General features: G+C 35.4%; 1 protein-coding gene across 1 annotated transcript in view; it reads right to left on the bottom strand.

Moving 5' to 3' along the window:
* The window catches only part of LOC124531739 (lysosomal-trafficking regulator), a 71,869-nt gene that overhangs the window by 34,831 nt on the left and 13,474 nt on the right, over positions 1 to 23,564 (bottom strand). The window contains exons 3-9 of the mRNA XM_047106251.1: positions 21,669 to 21,754; positions 21,084 to 21,241; positions 20,068 to 20,213; positions 18,229 to 18,377; positions 17,739 to 17,822; positions 15,366 to 17,620; positions 9,255 to 9,424 (exon numbers count right to left, since the gene is read on the bottom strand). Coding sequence (XP_046962207.1) covers positions 9,255 to 9,424; positions 15,366 to 17,620; positions 17,739 to 17,822; positions 18,229 to 18,377; positions 20,068 to 20,213; positions 21,084 to 21,241; positions 21,669 to 21,754 — 3,048 coding nt within the window. The remainder of the gene's footprint in view (positions 1 to 9,254; positions 9,425 to 15,365; positions 17,621 to 17,738; positions 17,823 to 18,228; positions 18,378 to 20,067; positions 20,214 to 21,083; positions 21,242 to 21,668; positions 21,755 to 23,564) is intronic.

Here is a 23,564-nt window from a genome sequence, read left to right as displayed (position 1 = left end):
TTAAATCCATGAATATAGATATCAAGTTTTCAACGTCATGTATATATTTGGTACATATGTAGTTATTTACATTTTTTACCATTGACCACCGTTGATCGAGAAGTAACGGTAATTTAATAAGAGTTTTTAAAGAATGTCAAAACGGAAAACTTGTTTTCGGTACTTCTTAATTTTGTGCCAATTTTTAATTACTTTTTGCGATTTATAATTTATCATTTTGTTGAAATTAAAATACAATAGTAACAAAATTAAAAAAATAATAGTTTATATGTGCCTGACACAAACTGTATATTTATTACTTTAATAAATATACTAGCTGAGCCAGCGACCTTTTACGCGTTTGAATTTAACAAAACAAAATATATTGTAGCCTAAGTTACTCCTTATTATATCAGTAATCTACCAGTGAAAGTTCCGTCAAAATCGGTCCCGCCGATCCAGATATTAGCCGGAACAAACTGACTGACTGACACATAAAAATTGTAAAAAATGTTATTTTGGTATATGTACCAAACGTGTATACATATATGCATTGAGTAAAAAGGGCTATTTTAATATTACAAACAGACACTCCAATTTTATTATATGTATAGATTTTAACTGCCTCCTTAGCCTAGCTTGTCCCATGCAGGTTATAAGTTTTATCGCCCGGGTTCAGATATCGTGTAGTGCCTATAATGTTTATTTGACTTTATCGAGAACTTTCCAGTAGCACCTAAGTTGTAGAACTTGTAGTACAATTCCGTTTCTTGAAAAGCAAAGTCGTCAACCTACGTCTGGTCTCTTTCTGGTCTTGTCGGTGGTAAAGAGTATAGTACGACACAACTTAGATTAAACTTAGATTAAGTTGTGTCGTACTATACCTATGTTTACAATATGTGCGCGCTTGTATTCCCCGTGTTATTTCCCAATCTTTAAGACTAGCACCCGTGATCGAAATTTGGTCATCTAGATTTTATTAGCTCTAAGCAGATTTTATGCCCGTGATTATGGCATAATAGCTGCACATAAAAAACGGTTGTGTTATCATTTTGAAAATCTTTTGAATAAACGCAGAATAAAGTTCCGCCGAAGACACTGTATGTCCCTATGTAAATATATATAAATCTTCTTACGTAACTTAATGGGCGGCGAGTTATTATTTAAATGTATGTACACTATGAGTTATTTATATTATATATCGTCGATTACAAATAATTATTAACTTAGATAATTTTCTTGTATCTGTGAGGTGTGAACGCTGTGATTTAATAACTCAGGTGATCGAAATCGTTTGAAGGGACAACTGTCACATTCTCTTAATTCTTTTCGAGAGCGATGAGGAAATTACTACTATGCTAGTCTTAAAAATTTAATTGAGTTTGTTTCCTCAACTGTATCAATCAATCTCTTTCGTGTCTTCTCCATCCTACGTGACATTGGCGAAACAATCTGTGCCCTGTCGGCACAACTAAAAGCCATAAACCCAAGAATTTAATTGATAGCGATGAGTCGGAAGCTAAATTTTAATAAAGAGAGAAATACAGTTTGGACCTTCCAAACGGGACCATTGGTTCACGCAATTGTGATAATTACTGCTAAAATAATATATCCACTTTACAATTTGTTACGGCATAAAATACAAAAGGTGTCATAATTGTCATAATGTAATTAATTGCCTGAGACCTACGCCATACACCAGAAGCTCCTACTGATGACGAGCCTGCGGATGATCGCAGTCGCCATATATATTTAAGTTTAAAAGCATAATACGTTATGTATAATTCTAGAGAACTAATCTCGAGAATGAATGAATGATTGAACACAGACTTTCGTATATAGAAGATCAATTTAAAGATCTTTAAAAACATTATAATACATAAATTTGCGTACATACAATATGTTTAAACTCATCTCATTCACTGTAAAGATCATTCATTTCACATCAATGTTTAATAAAGACAATAAATAATACGTACTCTTGTGTACTTAAGAATTTAATTGAAAAACATGTTTAAACGTTTTCTTTTAGTTTACCTGTCACCTGATACACTCTGTGGCGTGCGTATACAGGCGTATGCACGTGCGTTTCTTTACCTAGTGTTATATACCAATCCAATCGATACTCTTTAATACAACTTGTTTTATCTCGAATGCGTATTGAGATTTTATTTTTATTTTTAAATACGTGGGAACTAAAATCTACACATATAATAAAATTGGAGTGTCTGTTTGTAATATTAAAATAGCCCTTTATACTCGATGAATATGTATGTATACACGGTACATATACCAAATATTTTTTGTTGCAATTTTTGTCTTTTTTGTCTGTCTGTTTGTTCCGGCTAATCTCTGGAACGGCTGGACCGATTTTGACGGGACTATCACTGACAGATAACTGATATAATAAATAGTAACTTGGATACAATAATATTTTTTTTTGTTAAAATCGAACGCGTACTAGGTCGCGGGCACATCTAGTTATTACTAAGATACACGTATAAACTCAGCCTTAATTTAGACAGATCTGCGCTATGAAGGTCATTAGCTTACCATACGTATTATTTCGTAAGAAGCCTTGCGACCGCTTAATTAGTTTAAATTACTCTTTGGATTGTATTACTTCATAGATTTTATCTATAAATTATTGTTACGTGATTTAACAATTATTTCCTACTTATAACGGATAGATACTTCCATTTTAGATTTCTTACATTAGTTAATTATTCATTGTATCACATTGTTGTTGTTTATTATGAATATAGCAGGGGCTCTTGAATTTACTATATTATATACAATTATTAATTATTGTAATTAATTGATCGATAATTTGTAAAACTGTGATTTATATTATTTTATACGGCATGACATTTAATACTGGCATGTAACACTATTTCTCATTTTAAAAATGATTGAGCTGTCATTAGAAAACAATCGGACGATTGCGGGGCATTGTAACAAAAAATAGAGAGATTGGAGCATCATTGTAAAACGTAATATTGTTTGGCTATCCCGAACTAATGAAATTACACTATTATAAATTCGAAAGTAATCCTGCCTGTTTATTGCTCTATCATGGCCAAACAACTGAGCAAAGTCGATGAAATTTGTTATGAAACAAGCTGGAATTCCCTTCCCCAAGGTAGGACGTACTTTTTATGCCTAATACTTAACGTCCGATCCCAAAGACGCTAGCAAAGCTGCGGGCAAGGACACGGCTAATGATAAATGACGAAATAAATAGTCGTGTTGTGTAGAAATCCAAATCGAGGTACACAAAAAAAAAGTGATTTAAGAGGAAGCTATTTTTATACCCACAATACTTGTTATGCAATGTTATGAAATGTCTTTAAAACAATATGCAAATGATGGTCCAATTATAGTCGTGGATTATAAAACTACGAACTAGCTACACAGCTATTAGCAAAATATAATGCCAAATGATATCGATAAAATTTACTTAAAATTAAATAGAAAAAAATATTTAGTATGTATTGAATATTAATTGTATTTACTAAATATAAAATACTAGTTGTAACCCGCAGCTTCGTTCGCATTTAAGTGGGTGAGTTGTTAGGTTAGGTTAGGTTAGGCAATAAAGGTATCGTATGTCTTTCCTTGGAGTTTTAATTTGCTTCATAATAAATTTTATCAAATTATTCATTTGTTTGGTCGTGAAAGAGCGACAAACAGACAAAGAGACAAGAGTTGCTTTCACATTTTGATTATAGTTTAAACATATATATACGTATTTCATTAACTAACAAACAATACAATTGGTTGTAAATTATAACTGTACTGTTTCTTGGCGGGTTTTAAAATACTAATAACATTAAATTAGGTTTAATCATGCAACTAGTAACAATTTAATAGTTCCTGTAAGAACTTAATTGAATATAGTATACATATTTTGATGGTGTATTTATTTTTTACCGACTCAAAAGTCTATTCAAACGAGCTTACAGCAAAAATAACTATGAATCAAAAGGAAGAGCGAAAATATGATTGTTTTTATCTTCAATAAATTAAATGTACTTGTATATATCATGGTTACATGACAGCAAGACGATTGATAACAATTATAGCTCAATAAGAAGAAAATATGGGAAACTATATAGAAGCCAGAAAGTTTATAAGAAAAATCATAACTCGAAATTTGAGTACGTTCAAGAAAATTAAAACTTTCCATAATAATAAATAAAAGACATGAGACGACCTAACATATACTCTATTCCAATGGAAGTAGGACAAAAGGTAGACAAACCTTACGATTTACTTATTACATGAGATTTGTTAATTTCTCAGCTATGTTGTGCACTATTTAGACTTCATGATTGATATATCTTTATTAATAATACAACACTAATGCACTTAACTAGATATTTTCACTATAATTTTTTTTTCTAAAATTCCGATAACAGATTCTCCTTTTTCAATTTTTTTTATGGTATAGGTTGACGGAAGAGCATATGGGCCACCTGATGGTAAGTGGTTCCATCACCCATAACAATGACGCTGTAAGAAATATTAACTACTCCTTACAACTACCTTAAACCTATACCTTACTTCCTTGGGAACTAAGATGTTATGTCCCTTGTGCCTGTAGTTACACTGGCTCACTCACCCTTCAAACCGGAACACAACTACATTGTGTACTGTTATTTGGCGGTAGAATAACTGATGAGTTGGTGGTACCTACCCAGACGGGCTTGCACAAAGCCCTACCACCAAGTCTTTCTGTTTCTTCGACGTTTAAGACGTCATGTTTGCAAATCCATAGTGAATATCATAGATTAAAAAAGCTCTCGACCAATGATAACGCGTCAATATATGTTTATTTAGTTTTTTTTTTTCTTTAAAAGTTGGAATAGAGTTTCACTATGGATTAAGAACAATTACAAAATTTGAGTATTAATTTATTTCTAAAGATAAATGAACCAAAAATTATGGAAATTTTCAATACAGTTATTATTTACTACAACTAAGTTTCTTAGAAGCAATGTCTCATTACTTGACCTGTTAATGCATAGCAGCTTAGCATATAATCAAATCATTTTAACGAGTTTTTAATTGAAGTGTTGCGAAGATCGATTGAGGTCTCATTAAAGTTTTACAATTATTTACGAGTATAATAATTAACATGAATCTCGACATCGTTAAAATATTTTTGAAAACTAATCGATATAACATTGCAATATAAAGTTTTTTACTTATTACTCTGTCTGTCTGAGGGAACTTTATCGAATATCGCGTCGGATCGGTCTTGATTAGAATTAAACGCTATAAGTTTGAACTCACACACACATAATACTTTATAAAGTTTTAATTTAAGTTTAATTAACTTGTTTCATTTATAAATTTGATATCAATGTCGATAAACAAAAATAAATATACTGACTATTAAAAAAATTTAGTACTCTTAAAACAGTGAAATTGTAAAATGATTTCTTGTTCGTTTGTTTTTTTTGTATGTAGTCTAGATGGCTCAATGCATAGTACACTTAAATCTTAAAGATTATCTATGGAGATCTAGTCAAGCAAAGCAGACTCAACTCTATATTGAGTGTTACATCGATCGAGTGCCATAAGTTGTAGGAAACATAATATCCGTGATCAGCCAACGTGACCAAAATCATTCATTCAAGGACGATCTCATCGTCCCTGATAATATTTGACGCGAATACCAAAACATTGAAACTAAATTATGATTCGATTAAAAATACATATTTGTTTATTATATACCAAACGTATTAATTTAGGGAATGAATGAATGATTTTTTTAAAAAACGAGCGTGTCGTTTTAGGTCACACATAAACCATACAGTGTATCAATGAATGTTTTGCTTCTGAATGCTTCCAGTGAAAATAGTCTAAGTCTTCTCTACATAGAGTTAATTGGAGTTTAATTGAAAGATGATATCAGGATACATTATTTATTACTACGCATTTGTACCGTGGACGGAAATAGCTCATTAACTTCAGCTATTGGATAATTTATTAATTCGCATCAATGAAACATTCTTGTTTCAAGATTATTACTAAATATTAATCTTGTATAGAAAATCGATACAAAATCATTTGTTCACGTTTTGTAACCTCTCGTTTTTAAACCGTTAGTAAATGATTCACGATATTTTGTAAACACCACAGAAAATATTTAATAATCTCTGATGGAACTAACCTTGAATCAGAAGCAATTAAGGTATGGGATAACGAGAAACCTAACGATACCCAAATGTGTACAATTTATGTTAACCAAAAATATGTAAGTACCATTAACTATAGTATAATAATTTAAACGACTATTTTATAAGGAATCACTTACCGTATTAGATACGAGCCCGTTAATTGGGCATTTCTCAATCCGAGGCATTTCGGTTCAAGTTATCCACGCCTCGAGTTACTTGAAAACAAATTTCACTGCGACATTAACTACACTTTTAAACTTCTTCACTACGATATTTAGTGATTTAAACTTCGAAAACTTTGTACTATTTCGTGTCTAGTGCATTTCACAATCGAGAAAGCCGTCCTCACTTGTCGGACCGAGAATTTTGAACGTATTAAAATAATATAGAGTCACGTGTGCGTGCACGACGTACGAAGGCCGCGCAGCTAGTGGGTAGTGGGTTGCAGGCTCGGGTCGACGCGGAACCGGTCGATATAGCGTTAGATCGATACGACACTATAGTGAATCTTTTTTTTTAATTTCCCATAGCATTAAAATAGTTTTATTATCTGTGTTAGTTAAGAATATCCGACCTCTTATAAGGCATCAGTTCTATTCAAATTCGATTGCATAACTCCTTGTTTTATCTCGGATATTTTTTATACTCTACGAATAGTCGGGCTATAGACATCCTCAATAAAATCTTCATACTTGTGTGGGTGATGTTGTTTTTCAAGTTGTTTTTTTTTGTTTTTCTGCTATTGATGACACATTCGATTCGGAAACGCTTAACATAGGACAAGTAGTTTTTCGATTAAAACGCGGAATTCGTGTACAAATCTCTAATTCCCCCATACGAAGTCTTAGGATTGTTTGTATTTAATTATATTGATACATTAGTTACGACTGTCTCAAATTAAGTAAATTGGGGTTTTAAGTTTGTTTTAACGTCTGGAACAAATACATTAATATAATTAAAGGTTGCTTATTGTCATTCTTGAGTCAACCCTTCATTTGTTTTATTTTAGAGATTTGTTGATATTTAAATTTCTTTTACGAGTTTAATACTCAACGTTTCTTTGAAAAATCTATTATATCATTAAATGTGAACCATCTTTGTGTGCGTGTTCGAAAAATAGATCAATCATGTAACCTATACTTTACATATAGTACGACACAACTTAGATGTAGCATCGGCAAAATTCGTAAAACCGATCACACCCGAATTAAGTACGCTATCTTATTTGTTATGTGAATATGATCTTTACACAAACGTAATAACTTGTAATATCATATGACCTAATATAATCGTCAATTTGACACGCCGATTTACATGCACTTGTTTTCTCGGGTTGAACTGACGCGAGAATCTATAGCGACGAATAGCATCAAATGGCGCGGTAGGGAGCTATTTCTATTGGTTGTAAAAATCGGGAGTGATCGAATTTAATTGAATTTACCGATGCTACATCTAAGTTGTGTCGTACTATACATATACATTAACCCTGCAATTAACAGTCTGCGGTAATGTAACTCAAGTAGGTAAACATAGATACTTATATTACAGTAAAGTAATAACTTAGTCTGTATTTTTCCTGCAAAGAATAATTGATTTGTTTATTTATCTGTCGTCAGATCCTTTTATATTGTCATTCATGCAGCCTAAATAACTAAATAATATATACTGTTTTTTTGTTTATTATAAAGTATCCCGTCACTGTGCCTGCGACCTTATACGCGTTTGAATATAATCCTACTACTATTATAAAGGCGAAAGTTTGTATGTATGGATGTATAGATGTTTGTTACTCTTTCACGTAAAAACTACTGAATGGATTTGAATGAAACTTTACCACAACATAGCTTATATATCAGAATAACACATAGGCTACAATTTTTGAGGTTTCTAATGTGAGGTCGTAAAAAACACATTTTTGCGCTTACATTGCAAACGCTCACTGAATCCTACAAGATAGATCAAAACAATGTATTACAGTATTGTACAACTTAAAAAGGTCTACAAAAAAGTCCGTGATAGTATATGTTTATCTCTTAGGAATAACCCACAATAACCATTTTTTATCCTTTACTTTGTACGAGAAATAATGACTTATTTACGAAGCGATTTTAAGCGATTACTAGACTAGACGGGACGAACCTGAAGTCCACGCGAACGAAGTCGCGGGCAAAAGCTAGTAAAAAAATAATATTACTGTAGCCTAAGTTACTCCTCATTATATCAGTTACCTGCCAGTGAAAGTCCCGTCATAATCGGTCCAGAGATTAGGCGGAACTAACAGACAGACGTAACGAAAATTGTAAAAAAAATGTTATTTTGGTATATGTACCGTGTATACATACATATGCATTGAGTAAAAAAGGGCTATTTTAACATTACAAACAGACACTCCAATTTTATTTTATGTATAGATTGGTGTGGCTTCATATCAGCTGTTTCAATGCTAATATTTTCAAACTAAACAGTCCTTTATGTTTAATCTCATCCAATTAGATTCAATTAATACCGCGTCGTTGACTGTACTGCTATGTTTTGTTTTTATATCTGACCTTTAAAGCAAGCAATTTGATTTAATACACATTTCAACGGTGTAAAGATATGTTATTATTTAGCCAATTATTGGATTTAACAGATGTACTTATTTAAAAAAAATTCAAGTTTCTTTAACGGTAAGAATTTATACGAATGAAAAAAATGTGACAAAGGTTGAATATTTAAATATTTATAACTCAAATATGACTGACTTAATGACTGACTGACATAATGGTCTACCATCGTACAGCCCAATGCACTGGACGTATCGGGCTGAAATTTGGCATGCAGGTTACAGACACACGAGTTATGACGTAGGCATATGCTAGGAAAGGATTTGGATCAATTCTATTAAAAGTCCACGAAAGATGAACCACAAATGTGGTTTATAAATAGGTCTAAAATTAACGTCTAATTTTAAATTGTTTATAAACAATTTCCAAGCTGGAAAAGCCGCGGGCAACTAGTTATTAAAATGAGAAAGATCCCATTATAACCTGTAATCAAAAGCTGGAAATAAATATATTTGTCTAATTGATTAGGTATTTTACCTACCCTCAGGCTAGCGGTGGATTGCAAGCGGCGTGCGGCGGGCGCGGCGAGCGCCACGCCGACGAGCGCGTCGCAGAGCGCACGCATGCCGCTGACGCCCGCATCGGCGCGCGCGCTCAGAGCCTCGCGTACTACCGCGCAACTCTCCTCCTTGGACCGACCTCCAGTCGCCTCTGTGTGGTGAGTTAATATATAAATATAAATATTGGACAACATATATTTCTCTGATCCCAATGTAAGTAGCTAAAGAACTTGTGTAACTTGTGTTATGGAAAATTATAAGTAACAGTATCACGGGTTAATAATTACTCAAACGATGATTTCAATTAACATTTCCATATTTGTTTTTATTATTTTTTTAATAAATATTTTCGGTACACGTTTAGGATATTAAACCTTTGAGCTTAATTTCCTTTAGATCCGTTCAGCCATTCTGGCTTAATTGAGCATCGAACAACCATCCAAACTTTTGTATCAAACAAAATCATAGATTCTCATCTTGCGATGTTTCCCTGCATCATCAGAATCATTGCTTAAGATTACGAATTTCAATCACTTGGTACTGACAGATTACGGGCGAGTTAAAAGCAGATAGAAAATGAATATCATTAGTATAGTACTCTAAATCAAAAAAATCAAAATCAAAATAAACTTTATTCAAGTAGGCTTTTACAAGCACTTTTGAATCGTCATTTTACAATTAAGTGAAGCTACCACCGGTTCTGAAAGCAGATTCTACCGAGAAGAACCGGGAAGAAACTCAGTCGTACTTACGTATATGTATTCGTAATACATATATATTAGTACGATAAACAGCCTTGCATAATAAAGAAAACAAGCATTTCATATAGACACGTATATTAGATAACGTTGTAAATACTTAAACTATTCTAGGAAAATAATTTAATTTTATATATTATTTTTTGTTACTTTTACATAGATGCAAACTTATCTCATTCGCAACTTTCTCTGATCGGAAATTCTTTGACCAGAACTTAGTGATTTCCTTATATTTAGCCTCCAGCCTAAGCTAGAAACTAGATCACCGAGGTGTATACTATAAACTATGAATTTTATGAATTCCACAGCGTTAAAACGAAGGTAGGTAACTTAATTTGCATCATTATTTCATGTATGAAATAATTCATTAATTACTTTATTATATTATTACGTTTATTGCGTAAATTTCTTTAATTACTTTTTTCCTTTCAAACTCGAAATAAAAAAGCTTCCTTAAAAAGACCTTTGTTGTGAAATTCGTTATTTTCAGATACGACCCGAAGCCTAAGGGCGAGCAAGTATCGTAAAACGAGTACTCGTTTGCCCATATAGATAAATATAATTTTTCTGAAAAAAAAGATTGGTTTTTTTATTTTTGGATTATTGCAGAAATAAGTATGAAGGCAAGCCTGTCAAAATAGTAGTTTAAACGATATGTGCCCCAAATGTTTCTTGTTTACCTTCTCATGATTTTATCTTTCCTTACATTGTGATGACAGTTAAGATTTTTCTTATATTATTTAATGATAAAGAAACGCCGCTATCACGGATGCACGTGAAAAATCTAAATTTATGCTCATCAAGCTGAGATGGCCATGTGGTTAGAACGCATGCATCTTAACCGATGATTGCGGGTGCAAGCCCAGACAAGCACCACTATATGTATGTGCTATCGTGAGGAAACCTGCACGTGTCTAATTTCATCGAAATTCTGCCACATGTGCATTCCACCAACCCGCATTGGAACAGCGTGGTGGAATATGTTACAAACCCTCTCCTTAATGAAAGAGGAGGCCTTATCCCAGCAGCGGGAAATTTACAGGCTGTTACTTTTTTTACTATGCTCATTTAAAGAGAAGATTTTTAGAAAAAAGCGATAAGGCTTATAAATATATTTTATTGTATTTTTTTAAGGCATAGGTGGCAGACGAGCAGGAAGCTCACCTAATAGAAAGTGACTACCACCGCCCATGGACATCTGCAACACCAGGGGGCTTGCAGGTGCGTTGCCGGCCTTTAAGAAAGGAGAACGCTTTTTTCTTGAAGGTTCCCATGTCGTATCGGTTCAGAAAAACCTCCGACGAAAGCTGGTTCCACAAAGTGGTTGTGGGAAATATATGTTGTGTATTATCATAATAATTTTAAAAAAAACGAACGAAAAACTAATTATATAATAAACGCGCTGCTCACACAGAATAGAGATCGGTGTGTTGCGGAGAGCACACGAAGGTTTTTTAGGCAGATTAAGTCCCGAGACGCGCCAATATTGTTCTCATTAAAAAAATAATGTTTACTTAATTTCATCAATTTATTTGGAGCAGAATAGTATGACATTTTTACCCGCTATAAAATTGACTTTTCGCTTTATGCATTTTATTGCTTATTATTGGAAAAATTGTTGATAACCCTTTATTATTAAATATGTTATACTATTAGTAAATTTAATGGTAAGTCTCCCATAGACATGACACACCAATGCGTCATCAAACTTGGGCTCTCCCATCAAGCCATCAAACAACAGTACTATTTAAGATTTTAAATTAACGTGGTTATTTTTATTATAAAAGTTATTAATTTCGGGTTATTTAACATGTTATTTATTTTTTTATCAAGAGAGTGTCGTGAACAAGACATTCGTAGATAATGTCGAAATATCGAGACACCTAACAAACATGGACATATCCCGAAATTAATAACTTTAATAACAGTGCTATTGTTTTTGTTTGACGGTACGGAATATCTGATGGGTGCGCGGTACCTACGCAGACGGGCTTGCCTAAAGACAACCAAGAAAAACCTTACTTAAACACTAGATTTTGAATGTAAAACATTAAAGTTCGCTTATCAGATAGAAGTATGTGGTTTTACTTATTTATGGTAAAACAGTCATAAATATTTGACTTTATAATAATAATAAATATGAGACAACATCACATACATTATTCTGATGCCAATGTAAGTAGCTAAAGCACTTGTGTTATGGAAAATCAGAAGTAACGATACCACAAACACCCAGACCCAAGACAACATAGAAAACTAATGATAATCTACATTGACTCGGAGTGGCGTACCCATGGAAACCGGTGTACACACCACTCGACCACGGAGGTCGATCGATCGATCGATTATCGGGTTTTTTAAGAGAATGGCAAACTCAAACTCAAATATCTTTATTCAATATAGAAGCATTACACTTTCTTATTGATGGTCAATTGAAACACTACCACCGGTTCGGAAAGAAAATACCCTGACCTGAGAAGAACCGGCGAAAGAAACTCAGCGGGTTTTTTTTTTTTATTTGTCTCATATATTATTTAAACAATTTAATATGAGATGAAATAGCCAGGAGGCGATCGTATCATTCCCAAGGTGTGCTATCGATCATAAACTCATTAATTGTATAGTAACCTTTTGCACACAAGCGTTCCTTAATAATTTTCTTAAATTTGGCAACAGAGGCATTTTGAACGCTTTCTGGGATCCTGTTGTAAAACCGTATACATTGCCCCACAAAGGAGTTACTGACTCTATGTAGTCGAGTAACAGGAGTAACAAGTTTGTGTTTGTTCCTTGTACCAATGCTATGAGTATCACATTTTCTCATGAAATCATTAATATTTCTTCGTACATACATAACATTACAGAATATATATTGAGAAGCAACAGTCAATATCTTGATTTCTCTAAATTTATTCCTTAACGATTCTTTAGCTCCTAGGTTATAGATTGCGCGAATAGCCCTCTTCTGTAGCACAAATATAGTATAGATAGCGGCTGCGTTGCTCCACAGCATAATACCGTATGACATTATACTGTGAAAGTAACTGAAATATACTAAGCGAGCCGTATCAACATCGGTACATAATCTTATCTTTTTGACCGCGAATGCCGCAGAACTCAGTCTACTCGCCAATCCGTTAATATGGGGGCCCCATTGCAACTTGGCATCAACAGTAAGGCCAAGAAACTCAGCAGAATCAATTGGATCCATAGATTCCTCGTTAATGAGTACATCAGCTTTTACATTATGTACATTTGGTGTACTAAATTTCACAATTTTTGTTTTATTATTATTAAGCCTAAGATTGTTTACGCTAAACCAATGTACTATATCAGCTATAGCATTGTTTACGTCGTCGTACTGTACCTGTTTTCTATTAATTTTAAAAACTAAGGAGGTATCATCAGCAAACAATACTATATCATGTTTGTTCCCAACAAGAAAGGGCAAGTCATTTATATATGTGAGAAACAGAAAAGGTCCAAGAATTGATCCCTGAGGGACCCCCATACCAACTGAGACCCCAGGAGACCTTTTTCCTTTAACGTCAACCCTCTGAATTCTATTGTTAAGATAAGAAGTCAGAAGGTCAAGCGCACATTCTCTAAATATGGCATATAATGTTTGATATTTTGAAGATATGATAAAGAGATAACGATCAAAAAAGTTTTGTATCTTAAAATATGCGCTTTTAAAGTTCGAGTGGATAATATTGCATCACATTTCGTGTATGTACATATATTATACAGTAATAGTTGTTATCTACGCCTTTGCTCTCGTTTTAGGGTTTCACCCTCAGACATATATACAGGTATAAAATAGCGTAAGTCCTTTCTTGGAGCTTCTGCTTCATAACAAATCTCATCAAAAACCGTTCAGTAATTTAGCCGTAAAAGAGTAGTAGTATTACTTTTGCATTTATAATATTAGTATTTTGCTTGATTGTTGTAACTAAATAAAATTGAAATGTTTTTTTTTTGTTTTTAAGATTTTGTCAAACTCTATTTTAAACTTAATATTGAAAGGCACCAAAGCGAAAGCAATAATTATTCTTATTCGTCTGTCTGTTGATCTGGGGTTACTTTCAAAGTGGGACTACTATACCCAATAATTGAAAATATATAAAACTACAACTTCAAAAAATCCGCTCTAGCATAAAAACCGTCGATGTGCCTACGATAACATGAATAGGTAAAGTATTTTTAGTCACAAATTTCAAGCAGGTAACTCTGCGGGACACTGATAGTACATTTATATAATAAGCAAGATAATTTATGATGAAATCTAAAAATAAAAGAGGTTTTATATGTCTTATTTTAATCAAAACCAACCTCTGTTCCACATTTGAATTTCCATAAAATATTCATCGGTTTCGTCTGGAGTGTCTTTAATAACCACATACCGGCAACATTGTAAAGCCAGACGGATTAATTTAATACAATGTTTGCTAATTGGTACACATTTTGTTATGTTTTATTCTGTGGTTTGAGATTGATTTGTTTACTAATGAAATAGTAAAATAAATTTAAAACAAGTATTTATTGAAATACTCTTAAAAGGACAAAAAATATTTATGGTTTACAGATATACGTATTATGGCTAGATTCTGATTATGATTCTGATTTTCAAGCCCCATGTCGAGCTGATATAGGATTATTAGGTTTTTCAGTGGAAAAAAACTCAGTGACAGCCCAGAGTCAGCCCACGAGTTTCATGAGAGAACAAATTTTTAATTTTATTTTTCATAGTAAATATATTTTTTAAAATGTACCATAGACCAATCGTTTTTAAATCAATGTGATGAAACTTACTGTCATAACATATTGAAATATATCGAACCACAATTTGATCGCGTATCAAGTTACGGTGGTTTTCGACAAGAGACGAGTGACTCATATATTTTGTTTATTAATCCGAAAAGATTAAAGTGTGATTAACATTTGCGAAAAATTATATTCAAATTTTGGTATAAATAGACTTTGTATTTAATTAACGAATGGAATAGTGCAAATGGAAAATTTTTGTTTAAGTATATGTTTTTGTCCGATATTTATAGTCTAGACTTAGATTATTATCAACCGACGAACAAGCTGATGCAATAGATTAATTAAAATACATTATTTCGAAAATTACAACTAATATAAATTATTTTTAAAAACTTATATATTACATTATAGATATGTGTATATTTCGATATTGTGTTTTAATTTGAATAAGTTTTAATCGAGATGATTTACATACACACCCTTCATAATACTTGCAATAGAATCGAATCAGCGAGTTAAGGGACTCGTTTAAAATATAAAAATCACATAAGTAACTGAAATACTGACCGGATACCGCGAATTGTACGGTGAGCAGCGCCTCCATGATCTTGATGAGCAGCTTGGACTCGGCGGCGTCGGCGCGGCCCGCGCACAGCGCGCGCAGCAGCAGCCGCAGCAGCGCGCCGCCGCCCGACACCGCGCTCTGCGACGCCGCGAACGCGCGGAACGACGCGCTCGCCGCGCACAGACGCGCGCATGCGCGCCAGAACGTACTCGCGCCGCGCAGCGCCTCCGCGCGCTTCTGGGCGCCCTCTCCCTCCTCGCCGCCGGAGGGACTCTCCTCATATATTTGGTAGCACTTGTCCGTCATCTCGGTGAGGGATTTAAACAGCATCTGCACCGAGGCCAGCGAGCTCATCTCGCGGAAGTACGTCAGTTCCGCGTTCTCCTTTATCAGCTTGAATATTTCAACGATGATCGCTATTTCGAGGATCGCGCAGCACTGGTTCGAGAACTCCGGCAGCGCCACCAGTTCGAGGACGTAGCTGAGCCCGCCCTTCTGGATGAACTGCTCGGCAAACGGGACCGTGTTCAGGAGGCTCGTGAATATGTTGAGGCAGGACACGGTCAGGAAGTACGCCGAGTCCTCGAGTCTCATCGTGTACCTGTGCTTGGCGACTATGAACGTCGGGTAGACGACGCTGAAGAGGAGCTCGTATTTCATTTCCGTCCGACACTTCGGCGTCACTTTCAGAAGATGAGCGACGGTCGCGTGTAGGACGTTATTATGGTTATCCAGCTGAAGAAGGGAGTTGTAATGTATCAGGAACGACCACACGCTCCTTCTCTCGATCGGGCTCACTCCGTGAGGACAGTACTTCCTCCCGAGATCCCTGTTGTCGTCGCTCTGCTCACAAATGGAACAGGGCAGCTGATCGGTCACCCTGGGGACGAGGATGCTGGCGCCGAGGTCCCCGTACACGGTGTGCTCCAGCAGCTGCAGACAGAGCGTGGCGACGCTGTCGTGTGTGAGCATCAGGCGCACGATGCTCTCCATGAGGAAGCTGGGCGAGAAGCAGCAGCACACGCCGCAGGCGAGCATGACGCGCAGGATCTTGTTGCGCAGCGGCTTGTGCGCGGCCACCTCGCGGTCGGGCACGAGCGAGGCCAGCGTGCCGTACAGCACGGACACGCAGCAGGCGGCCGGCAGCGGCAGGCCGGCGCCCGCCTCGCCCAGGATGTCGTGGTGGTGGTGCATGCCGGCCGCCACGCGCGCGCGGCACGCCTTGTGCCGGCCGCGCGGGCAGGCCGCCGAGTGGATCACCTCGCTCCTGACTCTCTTCATGGCGCTTATCGACTTGCCTATCGACTCTATGAGCTTCTTGATCAGCGTCACGGTCTCCCCCTTGTCGACGTCCGGTATCCGAATCATGAGCTCGATGCACTCCTTGAGCAGGCCGCCCTTGAGGCACTCGCTGTATAGCTTGAATTGTTCAGTGAACTCCCTGAGTTTCTCAACAGTCCTACATTGCATTAGCAAGCAATGAAAAAAGGCCATGATGGAGTACGCGACTCCGAATATGAATTTGAGCAAATTTTCAGATTCGGTCTCGTTCGTTTTCTCCGAAACGTTGGCTTGGTTTTCGCGCTCTACTTTGGTATTGTATTTGGCACTCGATTTACATATGACATCCTCGAGGATGCGAAGGAGCATCGGTAGGATACCGTTGTTGATCAATTTGGCACACAGATCGGAATGAATGAGCACCTGGTCCAGTGACACTATGAGTAGTTCGGTTAACGCTACTTTTACCCGAGACATTTCTAGAGGCTCATAAGCTGCTGCGTTAGCGGGCAACGACCCGAACTGCAGCGCACATAAGTTTTTTAAGGAAAAATTAATACACTGCATTGATATCTGGGAACCCTCTGAACCAGACAGGCTGCTTTCTGCTTTACACAATTCTTGCAAAAGATCCGTTATTATGATAGTGAATTCGAATGTACTTATTTCGGAATTAATAATTTCCCTGTGTTTATCTGTCATATAATCTTCTGCTTTAGGTTTGGCTTTGCGGGGTGAGAAAAATGGATCTGAGTACAGGCTCTGGTTGGGGTATTCGTTTGAGGAGCGCAGTAGCTTGGAGCTGAAATACTCGAAATCATCGCTAGGTGAACAGACTTTGATGGTCATGGACTTATTTAAAATCTGCAAGTCGTCATTGGAGTCGCCGGAGTCAGACGTCTGATCGGATTTTTTCGGTATCCTTTTTTTAACTTTGTATTCTCCAACAGATTTCGATTGTCCATTGATTCTCGGTCTGGAAGAAATGGTCAGAATTGAACTCGGAGGCTATTTTTATTAATACTTTATCTTTTTGAATAAAGCAAATAGCATGATATCTATTTTCAAGTTAAAGTTGATTACACTATATTTACCTTGCTGAAATTGAACTTTTTTCAGAAGAAGCAGCAGAAAGATTAGAACTTACGACGCTACTCGGTTTCTGTTTGGACCATATTCTGTAACCAAAATACCCTATTTTAACATCTACTTTATCAAATAAAATTTTGGATCTGGTTTATACTAGATTACACTATTGTGACCAAATCAAATCCTTAGTTGACTTAGATTACAGTGTGTAAATCTTTATTAATGATTGCGGGTTCAAACCCAGGCAAGTACCGTCACATTTTCATGTGCTTAATTTGTGTTTATAATTCATCTTGTCCTCGGCGATGAAGGAAAACATCGTGAGGAAATCTGTACGTGTCTAATTTCAACGGAATTCTATTACATGTGGATCCACTTCCCCGCATTGGCAGTGTCGTGTGATATTCTCTATACCTTCCCCTTAAAGGGAAAGGAGTTCCAGAGGTGGGAAATTTACAAGCTGCAATTGTGATTAGTATGTGTAAGTGTAGTGACCTGTCGGAGAAGAGGTGGTGTATGGCGGCGTGCGCGTGGGGCGGGCGCGGCGCGCGGGGCGCGGGCGGGCGGTCACGCACCGCACTCGCGCTCGTCTCGCCGAACAACCAGATCAACACCGAGCTCAGCTGACGGCAGCACGACAGGCCCTGCCACCGGCGCCGTGTTGAAATCACAATTTATTATTATTATTTTATTGCTATTGCTGCCTATTGACTCTATGTATACCAGTTACATTCATTTGTTTACTCACTAAGACTGTAAGCGACCCGAGAGAAAACATAAGTGTCTTGTACGACGAGCACAGAGATTTCTTATAGTATGACAAATGTATTTTGTATGATTTATTAAAAAAATCTATAAAATCTTAACGGGTTTCTTTCGCTTTGTTCCCGAAATTGTGATCGTATCTGCGAAAATCTTTAAGGTAATGTAAATTGTTATGTATCATGTAATGATGCATAAGAAACATATACATATTATATAGGGCTGGCCGCAGATGGGAAAATGAGCCCCCTAATATTAAATAGCATAGGGCGCATGCCATTTGATATGGGCGCATTCCTTACATCCAATGCGCCAATAAACTTCAAATACTAAAATGCTATGTCCCTTGTCATTTTAATTATGCTAGTCCACTCGCCCTTCTAATAGGAACACAATAATACTATATTGTCTGACGGTAGAATATAATATAACGAGTGGCTAGCACCATGTCAAATTAAAATCTATTTATTTATTTATATAAACTAGCTTAGTGCTAATATTTATAACAACTATTTGACGTAGAAAATATAACTCTAAGTTATTTATAAAGCAATGCTAAGCAACTCAAGTTTGATGAATGAAACCCGTACTAGTTGAACTGTACGACGGTAGGAGCACATTTCTCGATCTAGAGTCAATAGCCGCATAGTATGCAACTATTTCTTTTTTTTTTAATATTGAACATCACATTTCCCTGATCCCAATGTAAGTAGCTAACTTGTGCTATGAAAAATCAATAGCAACGATAGTACCACAAACACACAGACCCAAGACTACATAGAAAACTAATGAATTTTCTACCCCAGACCCCAGGACCTCGGAGTGACTCGACCACAGAGGTCGTCGAGTACTATTAACTTTTGTTGAAGAATAAAGGATCGAAATATAAATTTCTGGGGGATATAGTTTACATTATTATTAAATACATGTATTATACACTCGGTTATCGGGGGTCGCGGTAAGCTCGTAAACTATCACGCGTCGATAGCTCGGTGCACTGTGTTACTGTACTAGGGACTGTTATAGCTCGTTGTGTCATTTCGAATCGTATGACCATGGAATAAGGTTTCAAATCGATTTATTTCCAAAAAATATTATTGTTAGCTCGTAAAACAAATTGACGTACGCGGTTAATTGAATTATTGTTATGAATATTATTGTCAATAAGCAACGCCGTTTTTGAAACTATGTATTTGAGATGTAATAGTGACACAACACTACTGAATCTTTGTAAAGTCCAGTTCTTTATGCAAAGCTCTAAAAATGTTATATTTAATATTATTAATAATATTTATATTTTTAAGGCGCTGTCTGCCCCTTAGATATTTGGAATTAGGCAACGTATTTTGAAGCGGTTTCTTTTAATAGATATGATTCAAGATTTGTTTATATGTATTCTACACTTACAATATAGAAGAGAATGTCTGAAAAACTGTAATCATTGTAAGACATTCTGTAGTATTTTTAGAATTAGCAACTAAGCAACCGCGTGAAGGCAAGTCGCTGGTATTTTATAATTAAATATCATATTAATTTGGTCCTTGTCACGTTACCATACAGATGTTATCTCACCTCAACCCCCAGAGCTCGGAGCAGCACCAGGCACCTCCAGGCGACTCCACCCAAGAGGTAGTTGCGCAGTATCTCCGTCGAGGATTGCGTGTTCATACGAGAAAACGCACTAACTAATTTGGCACTGACTTCCTCGTTTTTGGTATCTGTGGTGAAAATAAAACAATACAATTACGTTACATACTAAGCTTATTATTTTATAAAATATGTTTATATTAAGTCTATTACCTTTTAATATATTAAAAGAACATTAAACCAAAAAAAACTTATTTCCGGAAAAGTTGAATAGAACATCTTAATTTGTGGATGTTATAAAAGCCGAATAATGGATAATGTTGGGTTAAGCCTATCTATAAGCATCAGTGGCCAATTACTCGTATAGTCTCAACTAACCAATAACCAGTAACAGTCTTCCTAAGTATAACATATTGTAAGGAAAGCAGGTGCCATTAAAATCCGCCAATTAAGTGTTATAATTCTTCTAAATAAATGAGATTCAAAGCGAATGAGCAATGACGATGTGAGCTTAAATGAAGACTAAAAATATCCTGAAGTTATAATTGAAGATCAAGATTACGGAATATAACAATAGTGACGGTTAGAAGCAAATGGAATATAAGCACTGTATATAAAAAAAAAATTGAACATGTTACAAATTTTCAATCTAAAAATACAACGATGTGCTATTGACCTATTAGAGCGACGACGGTCGCACATAAATCTGGAGGAGATATTGTGATCAAAGGTGTACATAAACTCAGGTGCGCTCTCTATTCTCTTACTCTCACAATCCTATGAAGATATGGCAATCTGATACTTGAGTCATATCAAGCGCAGATCCAACAGCTTATTTTCCAGCTTAAGCTGCCAGCTTCCAATTTTCTGCTACTGAGAATTTATCGATAGATAAAATAACTTTCACTGAAACTAACTTACACTAGGAATTTGATCACATGACCTAATAATCAGCAGGCATCGAAGAGAGAAATATAGTTGGAATATGAATGTGAACTGACCTACGGATTCTATAGAATTTGGGACATCAGTGGCGGCTGGTGGTAAAGCAGCGGACTCGAGGTAAGGCAGCGAGTAGTGAGTGTTGATTGATGAGGTAACGCGATGGACACCACACAGCAACTCGCATCCGACCAGTGACACCACGCCGCTCACTGGACTGAGGAAAAAAAGTCATTCCAATATTTAAAAAATAGCTCTTAATCTAATATGGAAAACATTTCGTACGGTTGGTAATAAAAATGAAAAAATATATCAAGGACGGTCAGCATAACACAGGGAGCCGACAGTAAATATGCCCAATTCGTTTTTTTTTTCAGTTTCGATATTCATAAAAAACACTGGCAACCCAAATAAATACATTGGATAAATGACGATTATCAAGTAAAAGTTTTTATATTTACTTTATTATGTTGTTAAATAACTTGCAATACTTAATTTGCCTGTTATTAAAATTCTTGTATATTTACATAACCGATCATTGCCCGCGAAAGAGTAACTTTACCGTTACATATACTAATACATCGAATTGATATTTGTATCAAGTTTCGAAGTATCGTAAAACCTTTCCTTGAAAAGTAGCTTACCAAAAATTTATCAATTTTTTCACATTTTGCCCTTCGTTGAGACGTATAATGAACTCCGCCAGAAACAACTCCAGCCATGTCGATTTCTGAAAAATAATATGTTAATTAATATAAAACATGTAACCTTTTCGAGCCGATATGGCCCTGTGGTTAGAACGCGTGCATCTTAACCGATGGTTGCGGGTTCAGACCCAGGCCAGCAGCGTCATATTCATGTGCTTAATTTGTGTTTATAATTCATTTCGAGCTCAGCGGTGAAGGAAAACATCGTGAGGACACCTGCATGTGTCTAATTTCATATAAATTCTGTCACATTTGTATTCCACCAACCCGCATTGGAACAGCGTGGTGGAATATGTCCCAAACCTTCTCCTCAAATGGAGTGGAGGCCTTAGCCCAGCAGTGGGAAATTTACAGGTAGACAATAACAAGTTGTTGTTCAGTTTTAGGCTCATTAACATAACTATATAAAGCATATAACCATTTCAATATTCCGACATTTCAATCAAACTTAGGACATAACGCTGCAGTTCTAAGGCTCTGTAGACAATATAACACACTATCTAGAAATAATATCGAACTCGATTTTTATCATTACAGCTTGTTCAAATTCAGAGTGTCACTAAAATTTTAACCTAATACTATTAATACAATAATAAAAAAAGTTTAATTAACAAGCTTGTTCTTAATTTAAATATTCTATTTTTATTCCATTGCTATGTATTATTTCTTACCTTTTATTTTAATTGCGTTTAAAAATACTATTTGCTATACATGGTAGTCTCCTATAAATAATTGAAGGAGCACATAACTTGTGTAAATACTGTTTTATTTTAAGAATAAGAATAAAATAAATAAATTAAAACAACTCGGATAAACAAATGCTTTAAAATCGTCGACCTTGACTTATCATAATTATATTTGAATGAAATGATACTAAATATACGTAGTACGCGTTATGCAGAATCAGGCGAGATCATTTATTTACATATAACGTTCGTCATGAATAATATATTAAGAAATACTAGTTTATTATAATTAATCGCGATTAATGGCTTAATGCTTATTTTTCTAATAAATTCGACATATATAATATCGTAGGTTCTTCTCTTCGCTTGCTTAATAAAAAACTAGTTTTAGCCCGCGGCTTCGTTCGTATTTAAGGAAGTTGGTTGTCATGTGTTAGGAAATAAATAAAAAATTTAACAAAAAGAAAAACCGACTTCAAACAAAACACTATTTTAAAACAAATGAATATGCACGAAAAAGTAATAAAAATAATTGCGTATTCAACATATTTTTTAGAGTCTTCCTAAGTTAAATGAAATGAAAAATATTAGACTACTTAAAAGTCGATTTACGATTATATAACGTAGTTATAGTTATTGTTATATTTGGAGCCGGTGTCTCTTTTCATTGCTTTTTTGTTTAACAAAATGTTGGATATATGCAACATTTTGTTAAAAGATTTAATTTACTTTGTCGATTAACGAATCAACTTTCTCAATAAAATTACCTTGATAAAAGTGGGTTTTAAAAGAGAAAGCATTTTCATAAATAGCTTCGTTATATTAAAATTGTTCATAAATATTATTAAAATTGTTCAAAAATAACTCTGCCCGTCTGTCTATCTGTCACTCTTTCACTATCAAACCGCTTGGTTTTTTTTATGTTATAGGTAGGCGGACGAGCATATGGGCCACCCGATGGTAAGTGGTCATCATCACCCATAGGCAATGACGCTGTAAGAAATATTAACTATCCCTTACATCGTCAATGTGCCACCAACCTTGGGAACTAAGATGTTATGTCCCTTGTGCCTGTAGTTACACTGGCTCACTCATCCTTCAAACCGGAACACAACAATACCGAGTACTATTATTTGGCGATAGAACA

This window comes from Vanessa cardui, chromosome 8 (assembly GCF_905220365.1).
Source record: "Vanessa cardui chromosome 8, ilVanCard2.1, whole genome shotgun sequence".
In the NCBI taxonomy this organism is placed as follows: Eukaryota; Metazoa; Arthropoda; class Insecta; order Lepidoptera; family Nymphalidae; genus Vanessa; species Vanessa cardui.
Note: the sequence above shows the minus strand (reverse complement) of the source record. Positions and strands in the feature narration are given on the sequence as shown.